The 19,188-nt window shown below is 35.7% G+C and overlaps 1 protein-coding gene and 1 non-coding gene across 9 annotated transcripts in view; one reads left to right on the top strand and one right to left on the bottom strand.

Annotated features, from left to right (window-relative positions):
* The window catches only part of ALS2 (alsin Rho guanine nucleotide exchange factor ALS2), an 88,927-nt gene that overhangs the window by 34,596 nt on the left and 35,143 nt on the right, over positions 1-19,188 (bottom strand). For 5 of the 8 annotated variants that reach the window (XM_059928433.1, XM_059928432.1, XM_059928434.1 and 2 more), the window contains exons 8-13: positions 17,153-17,230; positions 13,568-13,750; positions 11,722-11,893; positions 9,540-9,720; positions 7,699-7,764; positions 3,297-3,459 (exon numbers count right to left, since the gene is read on the bottom strand). In XM_059928433.1, coding sequence (XP_059784416.1) covers positions 3,297-3,459; positions 7,699-7,764; positions 9,540-9,720; positions 11,722-11,893; positions 13,568-13,750; positions 17,153-17,230 — 843 coding nt within the window. Of the gene's footprint in view, positions 1-3,296; positions 3,460-7,698; positions 7,765-9,539; positions 9,721-11,721; positions 11,894-13,567; positions 13,751-14,254; positions 14,380-17,152; positions 17,231-19,188 lie in introns of those variants that run through there. The other 3 variants (XM_059928437.1, XM_059928438.1, XM_059928439.1) reach the window with 3 other exon arrangements.
* LOC132369436 (U6 spliceosomal RNA) lies at positions 541-646 on the top strand. The gene has a single exon (XR_009504411.1). It is a non-coding gene; the product is annotated as a U6 spliceosomal RNA (small nuclear RNA).

Here is a 19,188-nt window from a genome sequence, read left to right as displayed (position 1 = left end):
TAGCCATTTCATATAATTGTGGATATTCTCCTTTGAAACTATACCAAAACTTGTTAAGTGGTAGTTTCTTAAAGAGTAGCTAAAATGTGGAATCTGAAACTACATCAAAGTCTTTGTATCCCGTTACATTAAAATTCACTGGTCTTTCCTACACTTTGAATAGATTTTTTTTAAACCTATGCATGATTTTATAACGTGTGAATTGGACATATGAAAAATACTGGTTCAGTGAATTATGCAGATCTTCCAAATGTTGATACATTTTATTGTATCAAAAAGCACATTAAATCATCACCAATCTCATCAGAAAGTCTTTAAATATTGGAAAAATGCCAAGGTTGCAGTGATAGACACGTTTTCCACATTTTAATTTTTGCTTAAAAATTCAGATTTTATCACTGGCAACAAATACTGTCAGTTGTTCTCCTTGAAGTGACAGGCTCATTTAACCCCCTTTTTGAGAAAGTATCTGTCAAATACCCAAGTCTGAATAACCATAGTTTATCTGTCAATTGTTCTTTCAAGTTAAAAAAAAAAAAAGTGCTGCTTCAGCAGCATATATACTAAAATTGGAACGATACACAGAAGATTAGCATGGCCCCTGAGCAAGAATGGCATGCAAATTCGTGAAGCATTCCACATTTAAAAGAAAAAGGCAGCTTTCAACTCAAACGATCTCAATCTTGTGCTTTTCCTTGAAAAACATTCATACTTTGGGATGCAGCAGAGCTGCTTTCTGTGTACTCCCCATTTCATCATGCAGAATATTAAAAAGACGTTATATTTCTGTATGTGGTGATAAATGTTAACTAGACTTACTGTGGTCATTTCATAATATGTACATATATTGAATCACTATGTTGTATACCTGAAACTAATAAAATGTTATATGTCAATTATATCTCTTTTTTTTTTTTAAAGATATATACTCAGTGGTTGATGCTAAAAAGAATTAATAATTTTTACCACTTTACCAAGAATGTTTTTTAAGTGAAACTGGCAATTTTTTGTTTGTTTATTTTGTTTTTTAACTGCAAGTACATGCCAGCAAAGAACACAATGACTGAGTATAGTTTGGTGCCACTGCCTTGATTTGTGCTAAGGAGCCAGCAGTTTGACCCATCTTTATCTCTGCACCATCAGTGCAAACGACAACACAGTGTAATCAGCAAATGTCTTAGTACTGTCCTGAAAACAGTTTGATCCTGCCATCTCCTGAAAGGGTCTCTAGAACCCCCAGGTGTCTGTGGACCAAGCTTTGAGAATCAACCACGGGATAGGGTATAATTGCGGTGTCTTGTGGAGAGTGAGCAGAAAGTAAGATGAAAAGATGATTCCTCACATTCGTAATTACTTTACATTCCACAGTTCTCAGTCATGCATATCCATTTTTTCCATTCATTTAAGGAACATTTAATGGTATCTACTACATATGGAATATTCTGTTGAGTGCTAGGGATAAAAAAATAAGTAAGGCACAATCTTTGTCTTCTGGGAGCTTATAACTAGGCAGAGAAGACAGAAAAACATGTAACATACCAGAATAATACAGTGGTTTTGTTAATAGGTTATTGGAAAAGACAATATAGTAAAATAGTCAAAGGAACAGACTCTGGAGCCAGAATGCTCTGATATGAATTCTAGCTCTACCAATTCTCAGCTATGCCTCAATTCTCTCATCTGAAAAAGGGGGATGATAATAATAATATCTATTTCACAGGGTCGATGTGGGGATTAAATGAATATATATAACATGCTTAGAACAGTACCTGGCACATGGAGTGCATTTAATAAATATTAGGTATTATTTTTATTTAAAGAATTTTATACACATATAATGTCTCAGCTATACCTTACACTTACTAAATAACAATTCGCAGTGATGGAACATAGCCACATGTTTTGAAAAACACAGATGATTTTGATCCCCAACCCTGGTTGAGGATCACCGACATAATGTGATAAGAAAATAATGGGGACATAAAGTAGTAGCAAAACACAGAGAAGGGAATAACTAATTCTTAAGAGATGGGCAGGGAAAGGAGTGGAGTATGGTCAGAGAGGGCTTCATTTTCATGAGAAAAAGATTTTTGACTCAAGCCTTGAAGGTTTCCCATAATGAGGATAGAGGTAGGGTGTTTCAGGAAGGAAACATAAAGCATATGAGAACTATATCCAGGGAATCTGAACTAACATGTAGGACACAGGGTAGACTATAAGGCTAGAAACAAAAGAGAGTATCAGACTGTGAAGGGCCTTTAATGCCAAACTAAAAGAGCATGGATTTTTTACACAGAATTAGGACTCTTCAGACTGGAAATAGTACAGTATCAGACTCTGAACAATTCCAAGCTGATCTAGCTGATTTTTGATTAATTAAGGACATACTGAGTGAAATCTGTATCTCATTGGGATATTTGTGTAGCTCAAACCTTCATAGCTGAAATTAGATCAGTGTGGGGTAACACTGAAACGAGACAAAAGAACAGACTCACAAGACCAAAGACCACAGTAGGGTCAAATGTAGAAAGGCCACATCAATTCCTAGATCACTCTGGAGACAATATCTGTCCAGAGAAGGAGATAGATTCCAAGATTTGAAAAATCTTGAACTATAAGAAACCCTAGAATCATTATGGTTTCTCTAGAGCCCTTCAGAATGGAAACAAAATAAAACAACACGTTTCAGTACAATTTCAAAGGTGACTGCCTTAGGACCAGCTTTAACATACACCCATATCCTAGAGCAGTGCTAATTTTCTAGGACTCCACCTAACTAATTTTATACAGAAAGTGAACTCGTTAACGTTTGAGAAAATCCTGTAACACTGTGATTTCTCATAGCATATGCCAAGGTGACCTAAATACCTGGCATAAGTCTATCATGAGTCCAGGCTAGGTGCTAATGCCACTGCTGTACAAGTGTGTGTCATTATATAGGAAGCCAGGGTTTTAAACAGCTCTGTGTAATTGTACTCAGTATGTACTCAAACTTGGACAACTATTGAATGAGTAGCACAACTGGGTCTCAACTTTAGACTTTCATAAAATGAATAAAATTAATCTTGTTAAGGTCCTGAGAGGAAACTGAATCTACAGCAAAGAACACTAGATATACCTACAGTCATACTTTCTTCTTTCATTTCCCTGAAGAAAAATAAATTTAGACACATTATAAATATTAAATTAGTGTAGTTCCAGATCTTGGGGTAGCATAATTCAAACAAACAAACAAATAAACAAACAATGATCCTTGACTTCCCAAGTGTCCAAAGGAGGTATACATGAGAGCTTACCACTTCAAAACAAGTAGCAAGCTTTAGCAAAACTTTGGCATAATTATGAAGTCGTCTGATTGGCAAGAAAAACAGGGTATTCAATATTTCCATCAACTGGGTGTTTTCATCATTCACTTCTGATAAATCTTGCAATAGTTCCTGGTTTTCATTTAGGAAATCACTGAAGGTAGAGAAAAAAAGGGATTCAGTTATCATTTTGGTACTGACAACACGCATGATATTGAGTAGAAATATTTCACTTGATACTACCTTTTTCAAAATGTACATTTTTAGGTGCTATGAAAGAAAAGTACCAGAAGATTAATACAATGAAATAAACCAGATGTAGTTAAAAGAACTTCCCTGCCTATAAAATGGGATGTGGGGGTATAAAAAGTAGCAAATGGTAGCAATAGTAACTCTGTAATAGAAATGGTTAATCACAGGCTTGTGCCTGAAGTTCTTGGAAATGAATCATACATCCCACAGTTTCAGGGACTAATTGGAGACCAGCTGACACATTTACCTGTTAATTTCCAAGCCAGAAGTTACAGCAATAAATGGCAAGACTAACTGCTCTAATCAGTTGTGCTACACAGAAATACTGGAGGAAAAACAAAGCTCTTTGCTCTAACAGAACTGGCGTGGAATATTAAAATACTTCTAATTTCTTCTTTTTTTTTCAATTGTTTATCATCTAATAAGAGTTTATTACAGGACAGTAATAAAAAGCTGTAGATACCAGTACTACAATTAACAGGAAACAGTAAAGCAAATTACATGTGCAGATTTTAATGCTGAGATCGTCAAAAGCATTTCAAACTGAAGCCAACATTTAGTTTTTATATTCAATTATATATAAGTTCATAATTAAAATTTTACTGCAAATTTTAAGGCTGATCAGTAACCCATTGAGACTATGCTCACCAGACTAAAACACTTAAAAGATCTGTAAAGTAGTAAGAGTTGGTGGAACAGAGTAATAATCATTATCTGCCACTTAATGAACAATAATTATGTGCCAGGTACTACCCTGACTGCTTTACAAGCACTATATTACAATTCTCAGCTACAAGGCTTCAAACAAAACAATGTCACACAAGACTATAAAGCAAAAATGAATAATTTTATAATCCCTTAGAGAACTATGGAATAAAGAGATGTTTAACTCAGAAATTATAAAATATTATCTTAGAAAGATGGAAAAATATGTAATAATTTCCAGGAACCCATAAGTTCAATGGCACAAAGTGGACTGTTCTATAATGCAATTAAGAGAGCGTGCCCCAAGGAACATTGCCCAGATTTTTGTTTATATTGGCTTGTTGGATGTTCCTACTTCCTCCACCACATTCTATTGCTGAGATCAGCTGGGGAAACTTATTTAACCCTACAGAAGTATTCTGCTTTGACCCGCTCCTGAGAGATGGAGGTGGTACATGGTGAACACATACTCCCTCTGACCACATTTCTTCTGGATGCTCAGTACTAGACCAGAAATGTTCCAACTCTTGTAAATCCCTATTACCTTTCTGGACTCACTCAAGTCCTTGCCTATAGACTTTCCCAAAAGGGGCCCTAGTATGCTCTCAGAAAACCTGAACTACTCTGTTTAGCTTATCTTCTCTTGGGAGTTTTGAATCCAATAGTGGCAATATTGCTCTTTCCTTATATGGCTAGGTTTGCACTTGTTACTCAAAAAATAAATATATTAAGGTAAAAATAACCCAAGTGTCCATTGACAGATGAATGGATAATCAAAATGTGGTATATACATACAATGGAATATTATTCAGACATATAATGAAATGAAATTTTGGTATATGCTACCACATGGATGGACCTTGAAAACATTATACTTAGGGAAATAAGCCAGACACAGAAGGACAACTACTATATGATTCCACTTATATGGTACCTAGAGCAGGCAAATTCATAGAGACAGGGAGTAGAGGTTACCAGGGGCTGGGGTGGGGGGAGTCTCTGTTTAACTGGTACAGAATTTTTGTTGGGGATGATAAAAAGTTTTGTGCAGAGACAGTGGTTTACACAACATCTGAATGTGCTTGATGCCACAGAACTGTACACTTAGGAATGGTTAAAATGATAAATGCTATGTATATTTTACCACAATATTAAAAATATATATATCTGATGATCAAACCACCAGGCTAGCCTGAGGTGAATGGCTAAGTGATAAACCAGCTAAGTGATGAAAGCTTAGGCAGATTCACTAACTGCCCATGGGCTCACTAGCTATACTCTAGAGATCCTCAAAGTGTTCTCTTTTTAAATGAATACCTTAAAGTAACTTAAATTACTGATTTTGTAAATAGAAGTTAAAAAAATGTTATTACTGCCTTTAACTATGTAAAACCCTGGGGTTCATGAACCACTGCTTAGGAAATGCTGTCCAAATCCAAACTTAATATCTGCTTCCAAAGCTCAGAGTCACCCAGAGTTCATTAATTGCTTTCCACCTGTCCAGGCTCTCGCAAGAGGCTTTCACTTATGTCATTTGCTTTAGCTGTTCTAACAAGGAATCAGGTCAACCCTTGAGAACTCGACTCTGAAATACTAGAGGAAGGTTACATTACAGAAGGGCTAAAAAGTAAAAGAATAGAAAGCGGTGTCAAAATATTAATATTAAACAAAATAGCAAGATCAAGGATTTAAAAATTACTACATAAGTTTAAAATATAACACTCTTTAACCTGTCATTAAAAAAATGAAGGCCAAACCCCTATATTTTGGAAATGAATGAGCACGTGACATGAGTCAAATCATGATGGAAATCAGAGAAATATTTAGAACTGAATGACTACAAAAACAAAATGGATCAAAACTTTTTACATACAGCTAAAGCAACACTTAGAGGGAAATTTATAGCCTTAGATGAGTACTTTAGAAAAATTAAAAGATTGAAAAATTAATGAACTAAATGCTAAACTCATGAAGTTGGAAGACATGAACAGGTGAACATGAAGAAAGTAGAAGGAAATAAAAAACAGAAATTAGTGAAACAGAAAACAAAGAAAGGAAAGGATTAATTACAGCTTAATCTTTGAAAAGAATAACAAAAAAGGGTAAACTGCTGATAAGACTGACCAAGATAAAAAAATAAAAGGCTCAAATAAATAATAATAGGGATGAAAAATAGGAGCTACAACAAATTATAGAGGTGAACACATCTAAAGACAATGATAAAAATATTATGCCAATAAATTTGAAACAATTTTCCAGAAAAGTATAAACAATTAAAGCTGAAAGAAGAAATAAAGACTTGAACAGACCTATTCATTAAAAAAACTAAATAGTAGCTTAAAAACTCCCTACAGTAAATGCTCCCATGAAGACCATGCTTTTTAACAGATGATTTCTACCAAATCTTCAAAGTACAGATAATCCTGATCTGTACTTTGACAGAAAAAGATAGAAAAAGAGAGGAAGCTCCCTAACTCATTTTATAATTACTACTACAATCCTCTTACCAAAACTGGGCAAGTTCAGAAGAGAAGGAAAACATCATATTCACATAAATGCAAACATCTTAAATATTAGCAAATTGAATCCAGAAATGTATTAAAAAACTAATACATAAAGAGCACTGAATTTACCTTGGGAACCCAAGGATATTTAACATTTTTAAAAAATCAATTGCTCTTCAAGTTTTAGAAGGGTGCTGTTTAACCCTATAAATAATATTTACCAAAAACCTAAGGCAATCATGTTGAATGGTGAAATATTAAAAGCATTCCCTTTAAAACCAGAAATGAGACACGGTCATTACTATTCTTTCTATTAAGATATAAGATCAAAAGCAAACATGGCAAAAAACTGACATCTGGGTTTAAACTTAAATCTTGGTTGTGAGTATATATTTGAAATGTTTACTATTAAAATATAACTGATTTTTTAAACATGCCTTTCTTGCTAGGTCAACACTTGTTGAGAAACTACACAGTTCAGAATGACCGGCTCATGCAAGGGGCTTTTATATTTATTACTTATCCAGAGACCAAATGCGAAAACTTTGCATTTGTGCAACACTCTGCACTTTTCTCTGTACCATCACATAAATATTTGTTCCTCACAACTGGGGCGAGAACATTCCCATTTTTCAGAGAAAAAAAGTTAGGCTCAGTTTGGTGAGGAGAGCTGTCCAAAGTCTTGGGGATAATCAGTGGTAGCAGTAAAGAAGGACCCAGATCTTGCGGCTTTTTCAATACCATGCTACTTCCAATGATAATAAGGAGCTAATAACACCTATCTTTTGTAAGATTTAGTGAAAGTCTACATTTTGATTTGTTTGGCAAAAGGACCAAGTCAAAGCTTTTCCTGGGCACTCAAAAACACAGAATGCTATAAAACATGATCTTTGGTTGTTAGAATAATAACTGTAAAGTATGTATTTGCTTACATGGCAGGCTTAGCAAGAAGCTGGAATCCTCCCATAACCAGGAAATTTGTAATAGATGTGCAATACCTTGAGCAAAAAAGAAAACACATGTATATTAGTGTTAAAAAGTAAGTTTGCTCTTCAGAGTTTTTGAACATGCGTCTGGAATAGATACTTCTTGGAATCTCATCAGCGAGTTTCAGAAATTTTGTGATGCTAACATTCATGAACTGTAAAGGACTGAAGAGAAGGGCAGGTTACATAATCACAAGTCAGGAGAAAAAAGCCATTTCAGTAAAGATGTTAATAGGAATTTTTTTAAAACGCCTAAAGTTATGCAGAAGATGCTAGAATTTACTTGGAAGATTTTACTTTGGTAACTTAACAAACATGAGAAAAAATGACTAAAATTGTTGGATTTTTAATAAAAATGTTCTCTAATCTTCTCTTTAGGTTTCCCAATTAAGTCTTCAGAAATAAACAATAGAGAAGGTAAGAAAATATGTTAAAAGAGCTTAAGTGAAAAAGGGTTAGAAAATGTTGGTTAAGTATTGATGTACAGTTAAAGAATAAGTCTTGAAATACTGCTTTGCACCATGTACATTTCTTTCACATTCCTGGGTCGGCAAATGGAATCATTTGACTTTGAGAGAGAAGGCGAATTCCTACTAAAACCAGCCCAAGGTACTGAACACTTAAAAATGGTTACAGTGGTAAATTTTATGTTATGTGTATTTTACCACAACTAAAAATAATTTTAAAAAATTCATAAACAAATCAAGATTTTTTTACTTGCCTGATCTATATGAATACATTATTACATTTAAAAAAAAAAGCCCAAGGTATCAAAATAAAAGCATTTCCAAGCATAAGTCCCGACGTATCAGAGCAGAAAAAGAAGAAATACATTATGAGATCTGTACAAGTCAAAAAAGAAAAATTAGTACTAGTAAAAGCTGAAACTTTCACACACACAAAAATCTAGTTTAAAAAAGTAAATTCGCATCAAACTATGCTACTTTTTTTATATCTGAAATATGATGACTTAAAAGACTCTAATCAGGGTATTTCCTCACAGACCATAGCTTCAAATATATTCAATTTTGCTTAGAGCTAAAATCACATACATCTATCTGCACATATATGCCTAAGTCTGAAAGGAGATACACTAAGATTATTAACAATGGTTATTTCTGGTGGTAGGATTATGGGTGACTTTAAAATCTACACTTCAGATCAACAGCAGGACCTAATATACATTAAAATAACACTTAAATTATGCCTCACATAAGAAAAAGTGAGAAATACTTAAAATTTCAAATACAGTTGGGATATTTTACTTGAAAAACATGAAAAGAACCTTGGATCACTATCTTAGGTTTTATTACAAAAATATCTTTATTTTAAAGATAGTTTGGTCTTTAAACTCTCCATGTACACAACAGTGAAAAGCAGGCACTGGAAGAGCTCCATATTTACAATCAACAGTTGGTCTTAAAATAATTGTTTAGTTACCTAGTTCCTCAAATTTTAGTATAATTTACTTCAGGAAACAAAACTGTTCTCTAAAGAACCATATTTATTATAATACTTTTATGTAAACTAAGTACACTGTCAATCATTCTGCTAGAATACAGAAGGAAATCTGAGAATGCATTATATTGAAATCTTTTTTCCCCTCTTAGAGCAAACTAAAATTTTAGCAATGCAGAACTATAGTTGTCTTAAGATTAAAACGCTGCTCTGCAATTTCTATTACCTTATAGCACTCTCCCTAATCTAGTCTCTTCTGATTAAGGAGCTGTTCTCCTTGGCAGAATAACCCTGCAGAGACTGAACATGACACGAGACTGGATACTTGCTCTGTATAACTATCCAAGAAGAGATTTGCATGCTTCAGGATTACCAAACTCCTGGCTTCCTTTATCCCCTGAAGGAAGCTGCTCAGTGAGGTTCCATGTTGACCAATTAGGTAACACAGCTTGCTGAACCGGCTTGCCACCTCCTGCAACAGCTGGACTGCACTTGCAGTGCCCAAATTTTCTGGAACAAAATGATGATGATGATGATGATAACATAACTTAAAGATTCATTATCTGAATACATTTTTATGACCAAGATTATGAATTTCCCTCTTCTAAAAATACTTAACAGGTTGAGATGTACTCTCAACTATGGAACCTAAATTATCAGTGTTTAAAAAAAAAAAAAAAGCAATTTCAGAGATCACAGTATCCAGTCATTTGAGGAACCTGTTAAAAACATTCACAGGACCCTACAGATTCTGACTCAGTAGGTCAGAGTTAAGATCCCCCAATTGGATTTTTTTTTTTTTTTAAAGTGCCTTCTAGTAATTCTGAAGACCAGCCAAATTTGAGAACCACTGTGCTAATCCAACTCTCCTCTCATTTTGAAGATAAGTCATCTAAGGCCAAGAGAAAGGAAGTGAATTATCTAATTTCACACAACTGGTTAGTGACAGCCAGGAATTAAACTCACTTCCATAGCTATATCTTGGTTAACATTTTCAACTTTTGTACTGACTTCTGCTCTACTTGTCCCTTGGACAAGCCCAACCCTTCACTGCAGACAGAGCAATCCAAAAATCAGACTGCCTTGGTCACTCTTAACTTTATAGAGAGCATCAGGAGATTATTGCTTTTCCCAGTCCAAAGCTCCCAATTTGTAGGACTTTTCTCCAAGCAGTGAGGCTGATGAGCAGACCAGCTAAAACCAACAAAGAAATCAGGAATCAGAACAGGAAAAGGGCAAGTTTCACTTTCCTTTCAGAGCAATCCAGGAAGCTTCCAGCTTGGATTGATTGCTTCCTATCCCTTGCCAAAGTCCTGGGGTGTTGAGCCCACCCACTGGAGGGGAATTTATAGAACAGGAACTCTACAACATTTAAAAAAGCAAAACATATTAAAAACAAAGACAAATGCAGATAGTCCCCAACTTACAAAGGGATTGAATTTGGAAAGACTATAAGTTAGGTGTTTGAAAAATAGAAAAGCAACTATACTCCAATTAAAAAAAAATAAATGAGTAAAAGAAGCAACTATACTCCAATAAAAAATAAAAATAAAAAAAAAGAAAAGTAGACGTTTTCCCATTAAAAATAATGGGCTGACCTACACAAGCCAACGTCACCTTAAAGTGGAAAAATGATGTACGAACAAGGCAGAATTTAAGTACTACAGTATTGGTCTGAATTCTGTGTCCACACAGGGGGTCAAGGAGTTCAGGAGAAAGAAAGAGGAAAAAAAAAACATCCTGTCCATCTTCTGAGCGTAGGGCCAAACCTTGAAAAATTTTTGAACAACGGGAAGTTAACCTTTAACAGCCCACCCCCATCTCCATTTTGCATTCCTTTCTAACCTCCTCGATACCCCAAGAGGGGTCTATATACTATACCCTAGTATATCTGGACAGTAGCACCCCATCTAGGACTATTGCAATCTATTTTCCCCATATTATCTCCTTACCTTCAATCTCTCTTGTAACTGATTACAGCTAAGAAAAGGGATCAGATTTAATCAATTCCTGCTAATGTTGGGTAAGACCCTTAACACTCTTACAGTTATCCACATTTTTAGAGACTACTTGTAAATCCAAATGAAGTTCTACTTGATAACATTCTAAGAACCAGAACGAAGAAAATGAAAAATCTGGGTAGCATATAACGGAAGGTATCTTAGGACTAGCGGGTCTAGAAGTGTTGTTTAGAAGTCTGACTCCTAGGATCAACTTTCCCAAAGTTGTTCTGCTTCTTTGCCATGAATCTTCTGAAAGCTCCATTTTTCTACTTCCACAAGTGAAAGGAGCTCTGGGGGTGGAAGGATAGGGGCAGCTGGGCTACTGGCAAAGTGGAAATAGTTTGTAAGTTGTTGACTACCTGTGCACAAAAGAAGAGACTGGAAAGAAAGGAGAAGAGTACAACTCAAACAAAAAGTTTTCTTTATTTGTGATATAGAAAAAACAGATAAAACAAGAGTCCTGATAATTGAGTGGGTGGAAAGAGGAGAGGGGGGAGGTTCTACTTACCTAAACTGAGAAGAGGCCTCAGAATCTGAGACTTGATATCACTTAGTTTTGAATAGAACCGTCTTTCTGTAGTAGCCAACTCATGGAGACTGGCAATATATCCCATAATGTTTTTGTCCACCAAGGCTAGATAGCTGTCTTTTCCTGCTGTCACTCTGCTTATATATCCAAGCTAAAACAGGAAAAGAAAAAGATTAAAGATAAAATATAATTTATTAGTAGCAATTTGGGCACTGAAGTTGGCTCATATCAGCTGGTGAGAGCCAATGCAGGAATTCTGCAGCAAGTTTCTTATTAAATTGTTAGAAGTTTGAAAGTGGCAATAGGGAAATTACCAGAAAAAATTGGAAAACACTATAAATGAGAGCTTTTGGTTTTATTTTGATTTTTAGGGCTGGTTTACCAGTACATTGTTGTTATATACCTATATCATGATCTCTATATAACTATATACATCTATACTATTATTTATTATCACAATACCTTTTATTTCATTTTACATGTGGTTAGAACCACAGACCCTCTAAATATACAAAGATCCAAATGATATAGACACATGTCTCAGGACCCCTTTTTGCATGAAATAGGTGAGAGCAGAGAGGATCTCTATGCTGTATGCCAAAATATCAAGGATCTAGGTGCTATCTTTTAAAAGTACAACAGAAAGGGGTTTTCTTTAAAAGGGGATTTTGTCACTTATTCATGACACCACTGAACAAAAACATTTGATGCCTTTTGTCACATATCCCTATTAAACTAGGCAACCAAGCTGCAGGCCAATAGACTATTAACAGCCCATGGTAACTAAAGACACATATTGAGCCTCATCCCTTTCATCAGCCTATTTCATCCTTTATCTGGACTGTGGAATCTTTAATGAGGAATGTGGAGTCAGGGCCAAGAACTACAGAGAGTCAATTAGTATGTGTGGAATAACACTCTAATATAGGTCAAGAGCCAAATCTTGGCCAGTGTTACCTTTAGCAAGAAAGATCTCACCCCTATGTACATTCAGAGCTTACATATTTAGCCAGAAAAACAAACACAAAGGATAAAAAACAATCCATAGGATATATTAGTCAGTAAGAATAAAAAATCCAGAATGTACTAGCTTTGAGGGTTAATTTCCTTGCAGTGTATCACTTTGAGGGTGTGAGTTACTGAAGTGGGGAAAAAGAAAACCAGAAACAGACCAATGGTTTTATGTTTATGAAAAAGAGGTAAGAAGTAGGAAAGCAAAGAAATTCAGATCAACGAAGGAAAAATGAGTAAACAGTAGTAAACAAAATGAAAAGCTAAGAAAAGAGGGGAGGTGATGGGAAACAGAGCACTGTTGTGGCCTGTCAGATCTGCCACGAGCCCACCTCAGGTCCCTGCAATTTTTACTTCCCACTTAGCGTTAAAAACTCATCTATTCAATTTCTATTCTGATTCATCTCTGAGGACTCCATGAACACAGTCAGAAGACTTCGCTGTGAAATATGTATTTTAATATCCCTATGTGAGGCTGTTAATTCAACAAATATTTATAGAAATATTTACTATGAGGATCCAACAGTAAATGAGAGAGCCTAAAATCCCTACTCTTACAAATCTTACAGTAAGGGAAGACAGACAATAGACAAAATAAGTAAACTATACAGTGTGTGAGATGATGATATGCACTGTGGAGAGAAATAAGGCAGGAAAAGGAGATAAGGAGAGAAGGGGGATGGCAAGTTGGTTTGCAATTTTAAATACATCAGTCAGAGACACTTAATAATAGGCATACCATACAAAAGCAACAGAAACAAAAGACTTCTCATGTGTTATAGAATGTGGGCCTTAGGATCCAATTCCTGTTCACCTTACTACAGGAGAGAAGTATTGGAGTCTTAGTACCACTGTGATTCTCTGGAAGGTTGTCACCTTCTGTCGGGTCCTGCCGGCCACTGTAACATAATCCAGGCTGGAAGTCTTCGGTATCCACTAAAAACAGGGAATAATCCTGGCCTGCAGCTACACTCCAGACTCCATTTTCACTGTTCATCTGCAACGACAGGAGGACATTGTCTGTCCGAGAAGAAGGAATCTGACGGAACTCCAAATCCACGGGAAATGGAATGTTAAGTTACTTGAACAGGTGCAGTACAAAGTCAGTCACATCTCAAGACGGCAAAACTCACCCAGCAATGTACCTGATTAACTGCAGAACAGATGCAGGAGTGAGAAGGAACCCTTGTTCAGCCTGTAAATTTAGAACTGGATTGTTTTATAAAAAACTGAAAAATTGAAATTTAAAAAGATAAAACCATAGATTTGATTTTTTCATTGTTATTTTTGGAAGTTGCCACAGACTCAGCTTATATTACAAAGGCCCAGAAACTTCTAGAGCCCTATTCTGACAGCTAGGACACACCTTTGTCCACACATATTCTGCTATGTGCACAAAAATCAAGGTGAAAAGAAAATCTAACAAGGCTAAATTCCATCCTGGCCAACTAAACCCGTGGGTGCTAAAGTTGTTTTCCCACTTGGAACTCACTACCTCTCTGATGTGACTTCACTGTGTCCCAGGATGTTGAAACAGGCAGGACCCCTTAGAAGCCCATCTACATGGATCCCCTAGACCAGTGGTGCTCAACGAGTAGTCTCTGCAGCAGCAGCAGCAGCAATCATCTAGGAACATGTGAGAAATGCACACTCAGGCCACATTGCTACTTGGGGGGTCCGACTGGGCAACCTGCTGTGACAAGCTCTCCAGGTGATTCTGATGTCTGCAAAAGTTTGAGAACCACTGCCTTAAATCAATGGTTTTCAAACCTTAGGAATCCACGCAGTGATTCAGGAGCCACCATGGAAAGGCAGGTGCCAGGGTTTTGCCCCCACCCACCTCCATCCTTCAACTAAAATAGTTCCACAGTTATCTGTTTTATGTAGGGGATTCTGCCTAAGGTTTCATTTGAAGGAAGTGTTCTGCTAATGAAAACTACTGCCCCAACCTGCAGACCCAGCTTCAGCCATGACTCGTAAAACAATAAGCAAAAAACTTCGAATCTGTTAGATTCTCTGTGTCTAGATAGGGTTCAAATCCTAGGTGATTGGGTGAATGTGTGTGTGTGTGTGTGTGTGTGTGAGCGCGCACACACACGTCTCCACTACTTTATAGTTATCCTCTTCCAGCATGACATTATCTTCTCAAATTCAGGCTATCCAAATAACTGACTTCCTGTTGGTTTTGCAAAGAATGAATTAAAATTTTTGGAGGAGGAAAGAGTTACCTTCTTTTTTTTTTTTTTTTAAAGGAACTCCTTTATTTATTTATTTATTTATTTATTTATTTATTTATTTATTTATTTATTTATTTATTTATTTATGGCTGTGTTGAGTCTTCGTTTCTGTGCGAGGGCTTTCTCTAGTTGCGGCGAGCGGGGGCCACTCTTCATCGTGGTGCGCGGGCCTCTCACTATCGCGGCCTCTCTTGTTGCGGAGCACAGGCTCCAGACATGCAGGCTCAGTAGTTGTGGCTCACGGGCCTAGTTGCTCCACGGCATGTGGGATCTTCCCAGACCAGGGCTCGAACCTGTGTCCCCTGCATTGGCAGGCAGATTCTCAACCACTGTGCCACCAGGGAAGCCCAAGAGTCGTCTTCTTAGTCTCTAATCAAAACTAATTCAGATCTCACTCTGCCTTGACTTTAATTCACATATTAATTAAAATGACTTCAAAATGTTTTTCTCACCCTTCCCCCAAATAAAAACCAAAATAATGATGTTGTATTTTCATACGCACAGTTAAAGAGTAATGAAACTAAAACCTTATAACAAATTCTATTCTCTCTTGTCTGACTCTAAAATTTTAAATAAAAATTGTATTTCCAGCGTCTCCATGCTATATTACAAAACTTTCCTTAGTATGAATAGATGTATATTCTACTTTATTAAAATAACAGAAAACAAGGAACAGTGAGTTACCATATTTTTATTTGTGATAAAATATCAGAAATTGAATAGCTTACCACTAAAATGTTTTATGCTGAAAATATTTAAGCTTGGAGCTAGAATTAACAACTGTTCCCTAATGTTTTATTTAAGTCTTTTCTTCCCAGTAAAATTAAGTTCACTGGAAGGAAAGGCAGCATGTAAAGGTCTTATATAGTGATGGACGCATAGTTTACACTGAATACATGAATCAGCAGAATATGTATTAACTGTAGGTTATGTGTGAATGATGTTCCTGAAACTGAAGTAACTATCCTTTTTTAGTCTCTATTACTCTCAGTGGAGAGAGCATGTGTTGGGATAGGGGAGATATCAGAATCAAACTATGAATACATGAGCTCCTCGTTCCATTCTGTTAGCCTACCAGGCTATCAGCATGCCTACTCCCTGCCAACAACATTCCCCCAAACAAACAAATCTTATATAAGGAGTCAATACTATTGATGAATTTTGTATTTCTGCAGGATATTGTGGCAGAAAAAAAGGCTGAGAAACAGTCCTCTAAAACTGAATAAAAGGGACTAGAAGTTACCAATCTCTGAATAGCATTACATAAACTAAAACCAGTTCACACAGCAGTGAAGAAATTATCCATGCTTTTAGCTTCCCTACAGAAAATTAAAGGGGTTACAAAAAGGTTTTACTACTATGTATGTAAAAACAAAACGAACAAAACAAAACAAACCATCAAGTAATGTTATATAAAAGTCACACTGTGGGGCTTCCCTGGTGGCGCAGTGGTTGAGAATCTGCCTGCCAATGCAGGGGACACGGGTTCGAGCCCTGGTCTGGGAAGATCCCACATGCCGCAGAGCAGCTGGGCCCGTGAGCCACAATTACTGAGCCTGCGCGTCTGGAGCCTGTGCTCCCCAACAGGAGAGGCCGCGATAGTGAGAGGCCCGCGCACCGCGATGAAGAGGGGCCCCCACTTGCCGCAACTGGAGAAAGCCCTCACACAGAAACGAAGAAAGACCCAACACAGCCATAAATAAATAAATAAATAAATAAATAATTTTAAAAAAAAAAGCAACAGTCTAAAAAAAAAAAAAAAAAAGTCACACTTAAAAAAAAAGTCAAACTTAGGTGAGAGGTCAAAGAGTAGCATTATTTGGTAGTATAAAGCTCAAAAGCCAACATCACAGTGCTAGAAACATTTGCTTTAAAAGAATGAACTTGTTCATTCTTACTTAAAAAAAAAAACAAACTATGAATACTCAATGAAGCCAAGCAGAAAAGAAATATAAACTAACACATCAAAAAAAAGGAAACATTTAGCCTGAAAACAAGTGGCTTCACTTTTTTTTTTAATTTTAATGTACATCATAACAAACTTAGGTTACAAGTATACAATTCTCCTAATTTTATAAAACAAGAAATAGAGAAATATAAAGTGTTCTAACTTAGAATTCTGGAATAAGTTGCTATAAAAGTTATCAAATTCACTAAAGTACCTTTGCAAGACGAGGAACTGTTGTTGGAAAATCGGAATGCCCAAGTTGACCAAAGGTATTGCTACCCCATGAGTAAACCTATTAGAAAACCACAGGAAAGTAGGTAAGAGATGTGACTCTGAGTTTGCATGTCAATTCTGAACTTTTATAATAACATATATATACCAACAGTTACACACAGATTACTTATACTAGTCTTCCCACTCTTTAGAATAACAAATATTAAGAAAATTCATTTTAAAACAAGACTGAGATAATGGGGAGATAGAGTACATAGGTAAGACACAGTCCAAGGATTAATAATAACAGTAACTAATATTTTGGGGGGGTTTATTACCTGCCAGGCATTGTTCTGAATATATTTTCTGTGTATTAATCAATGTTTCATTATCACAAGAAACCTTTTTTTAATACGGAAATTGGCCCAGGGAGGTCACAAATTTGTAAGCGGCAGGGCCAGGATTTAATCCCAGGAACTATCCTATACTGCCTCTTACAAAGAAAGAGATTTTTTTAAAAAAAGGTAAGGACCATGACGAAAAAGTAATCATGATTCTTTACTCTGTGGATAGGAGTACTATGGAATGACTAGAGAGCCTTTTTATACATGAAGAGTTGCTGTAGGAGACACACAAATACCTATGCTCCACTCCAGACAAAAAACAACCAGATTACAATGGCTATGTTTAATGAAAATGGTTTTGTTTATTCTGATTATAAAAGCAATTCATGATCACTGTACAAGACTGTGACAGTACAAAGAAATAAAAAGAAAGTGAAAACCACTGATGAATCAACCACTTAGAGATAACTACTGATACTACCTTGTTTTAGGAACATACACATATATCAGTATAATTCCAGAAATTTTAATATCTACTAGATATAATGAATATACACAATGGGACTCTACTATCAATGCTGTTTTGTGACCTGATGTTTTTTATGTAATGCTCTGCATTGACATTCTCTAGGTCAACAAGTATAGAGCTACAATATCATTTATAATAACTACATAAAACTCCACTGTGGGTGTAGTTTAATCAATTATCTAATGAAGTAAGTACATTTATTAATAATTTCTTTCCAATTATTTAATATAAAAATTACATTAAAAATCCTTGGATATATATATTAGTGTATATATTTCCTTAGGATAAGTTCCTAGGCAAAGAACTCTGGGTCAATGAACACACACATTCTGATTTTTGATACATACTGACAAACCGTCTTCCAGCAAAGTCCAGTGTACATTCTATTCCCACCAGCACTGTGTGTACCTTTTCCCCACACTCTCACCAACACTTAGTAATAAGTGCAATCCTCACTAACATGATAGGTGAGAAAATTTTGTTTTAATTTAAATTTGCTTACTGAGTAGTTGACCATCTTTTCATTTGTTGCTGGCCATTTCTGTTTTTTCTTCTATGAATGACATACAAATGTCCTTCCACAATTTTTCTTTATGGATCAGGTAATAACACAGTCATATGTGCTACAAATTTTTTTTCCCATATGTTATGTATCTTAATTTAGTTTGTGGGGTTTTTTTGGTTTGTGTTCTGGTTTTTGCTGTGTGGGACTGCTGAATTATTACATACACAAACATATCACCTTCACTTTCTAATTTCTGGTTTTGATGTCATGTCTTTTTCTACTCCTAAGATTACTGAAAAAAAAATCACCTGTGTTCTTACACCTGTAAGGTTTTATTTCTTAACATCTACATCTTTACTCCATCTGGAATTAGAATACGTAAAGTTATCTTAATTTTCTTCTGCAAATAAGAAGCTAGTGGTTCTAACAGTACTTACTGAACACTCAGTCTTGTTTTTCCACCTGATTTGAAATGCCCACTTTTTATCATAGACTAAATTCTCATACACACTTGGGTCTATTTCAATTCTACAGGTATGTTTCTGCTATAATAATCTGTTAGTAGTTTTATAATATATTTTATAAGGCTAATTCTTACTCTTCCTTTCTGTTCTTTTTCAGAATTTATGTGGCTCACCTCCTATGTTTATTCTCCTAGA

This window comes from Balaenoptera ricei, chromosome 7 (assembly GCF_028023285.1).
Source record: "Balaenoptera ricei isolate mBalRic1 chromosome 7, mBalRic1.hap2, whole genome shotgun sequence".
Classification (NCBI taxonomy): Eukaryota; Metazoa; Chordata; class Mammalia; order Artiodactyla; family Balaenopteridae; genus Balaenoptera; species Balaenoptera ricei.
Note: the sequence above shows the minus strand (reverse complement) of the source record. Positions and strands in the feature narration are given on the sequence as shown.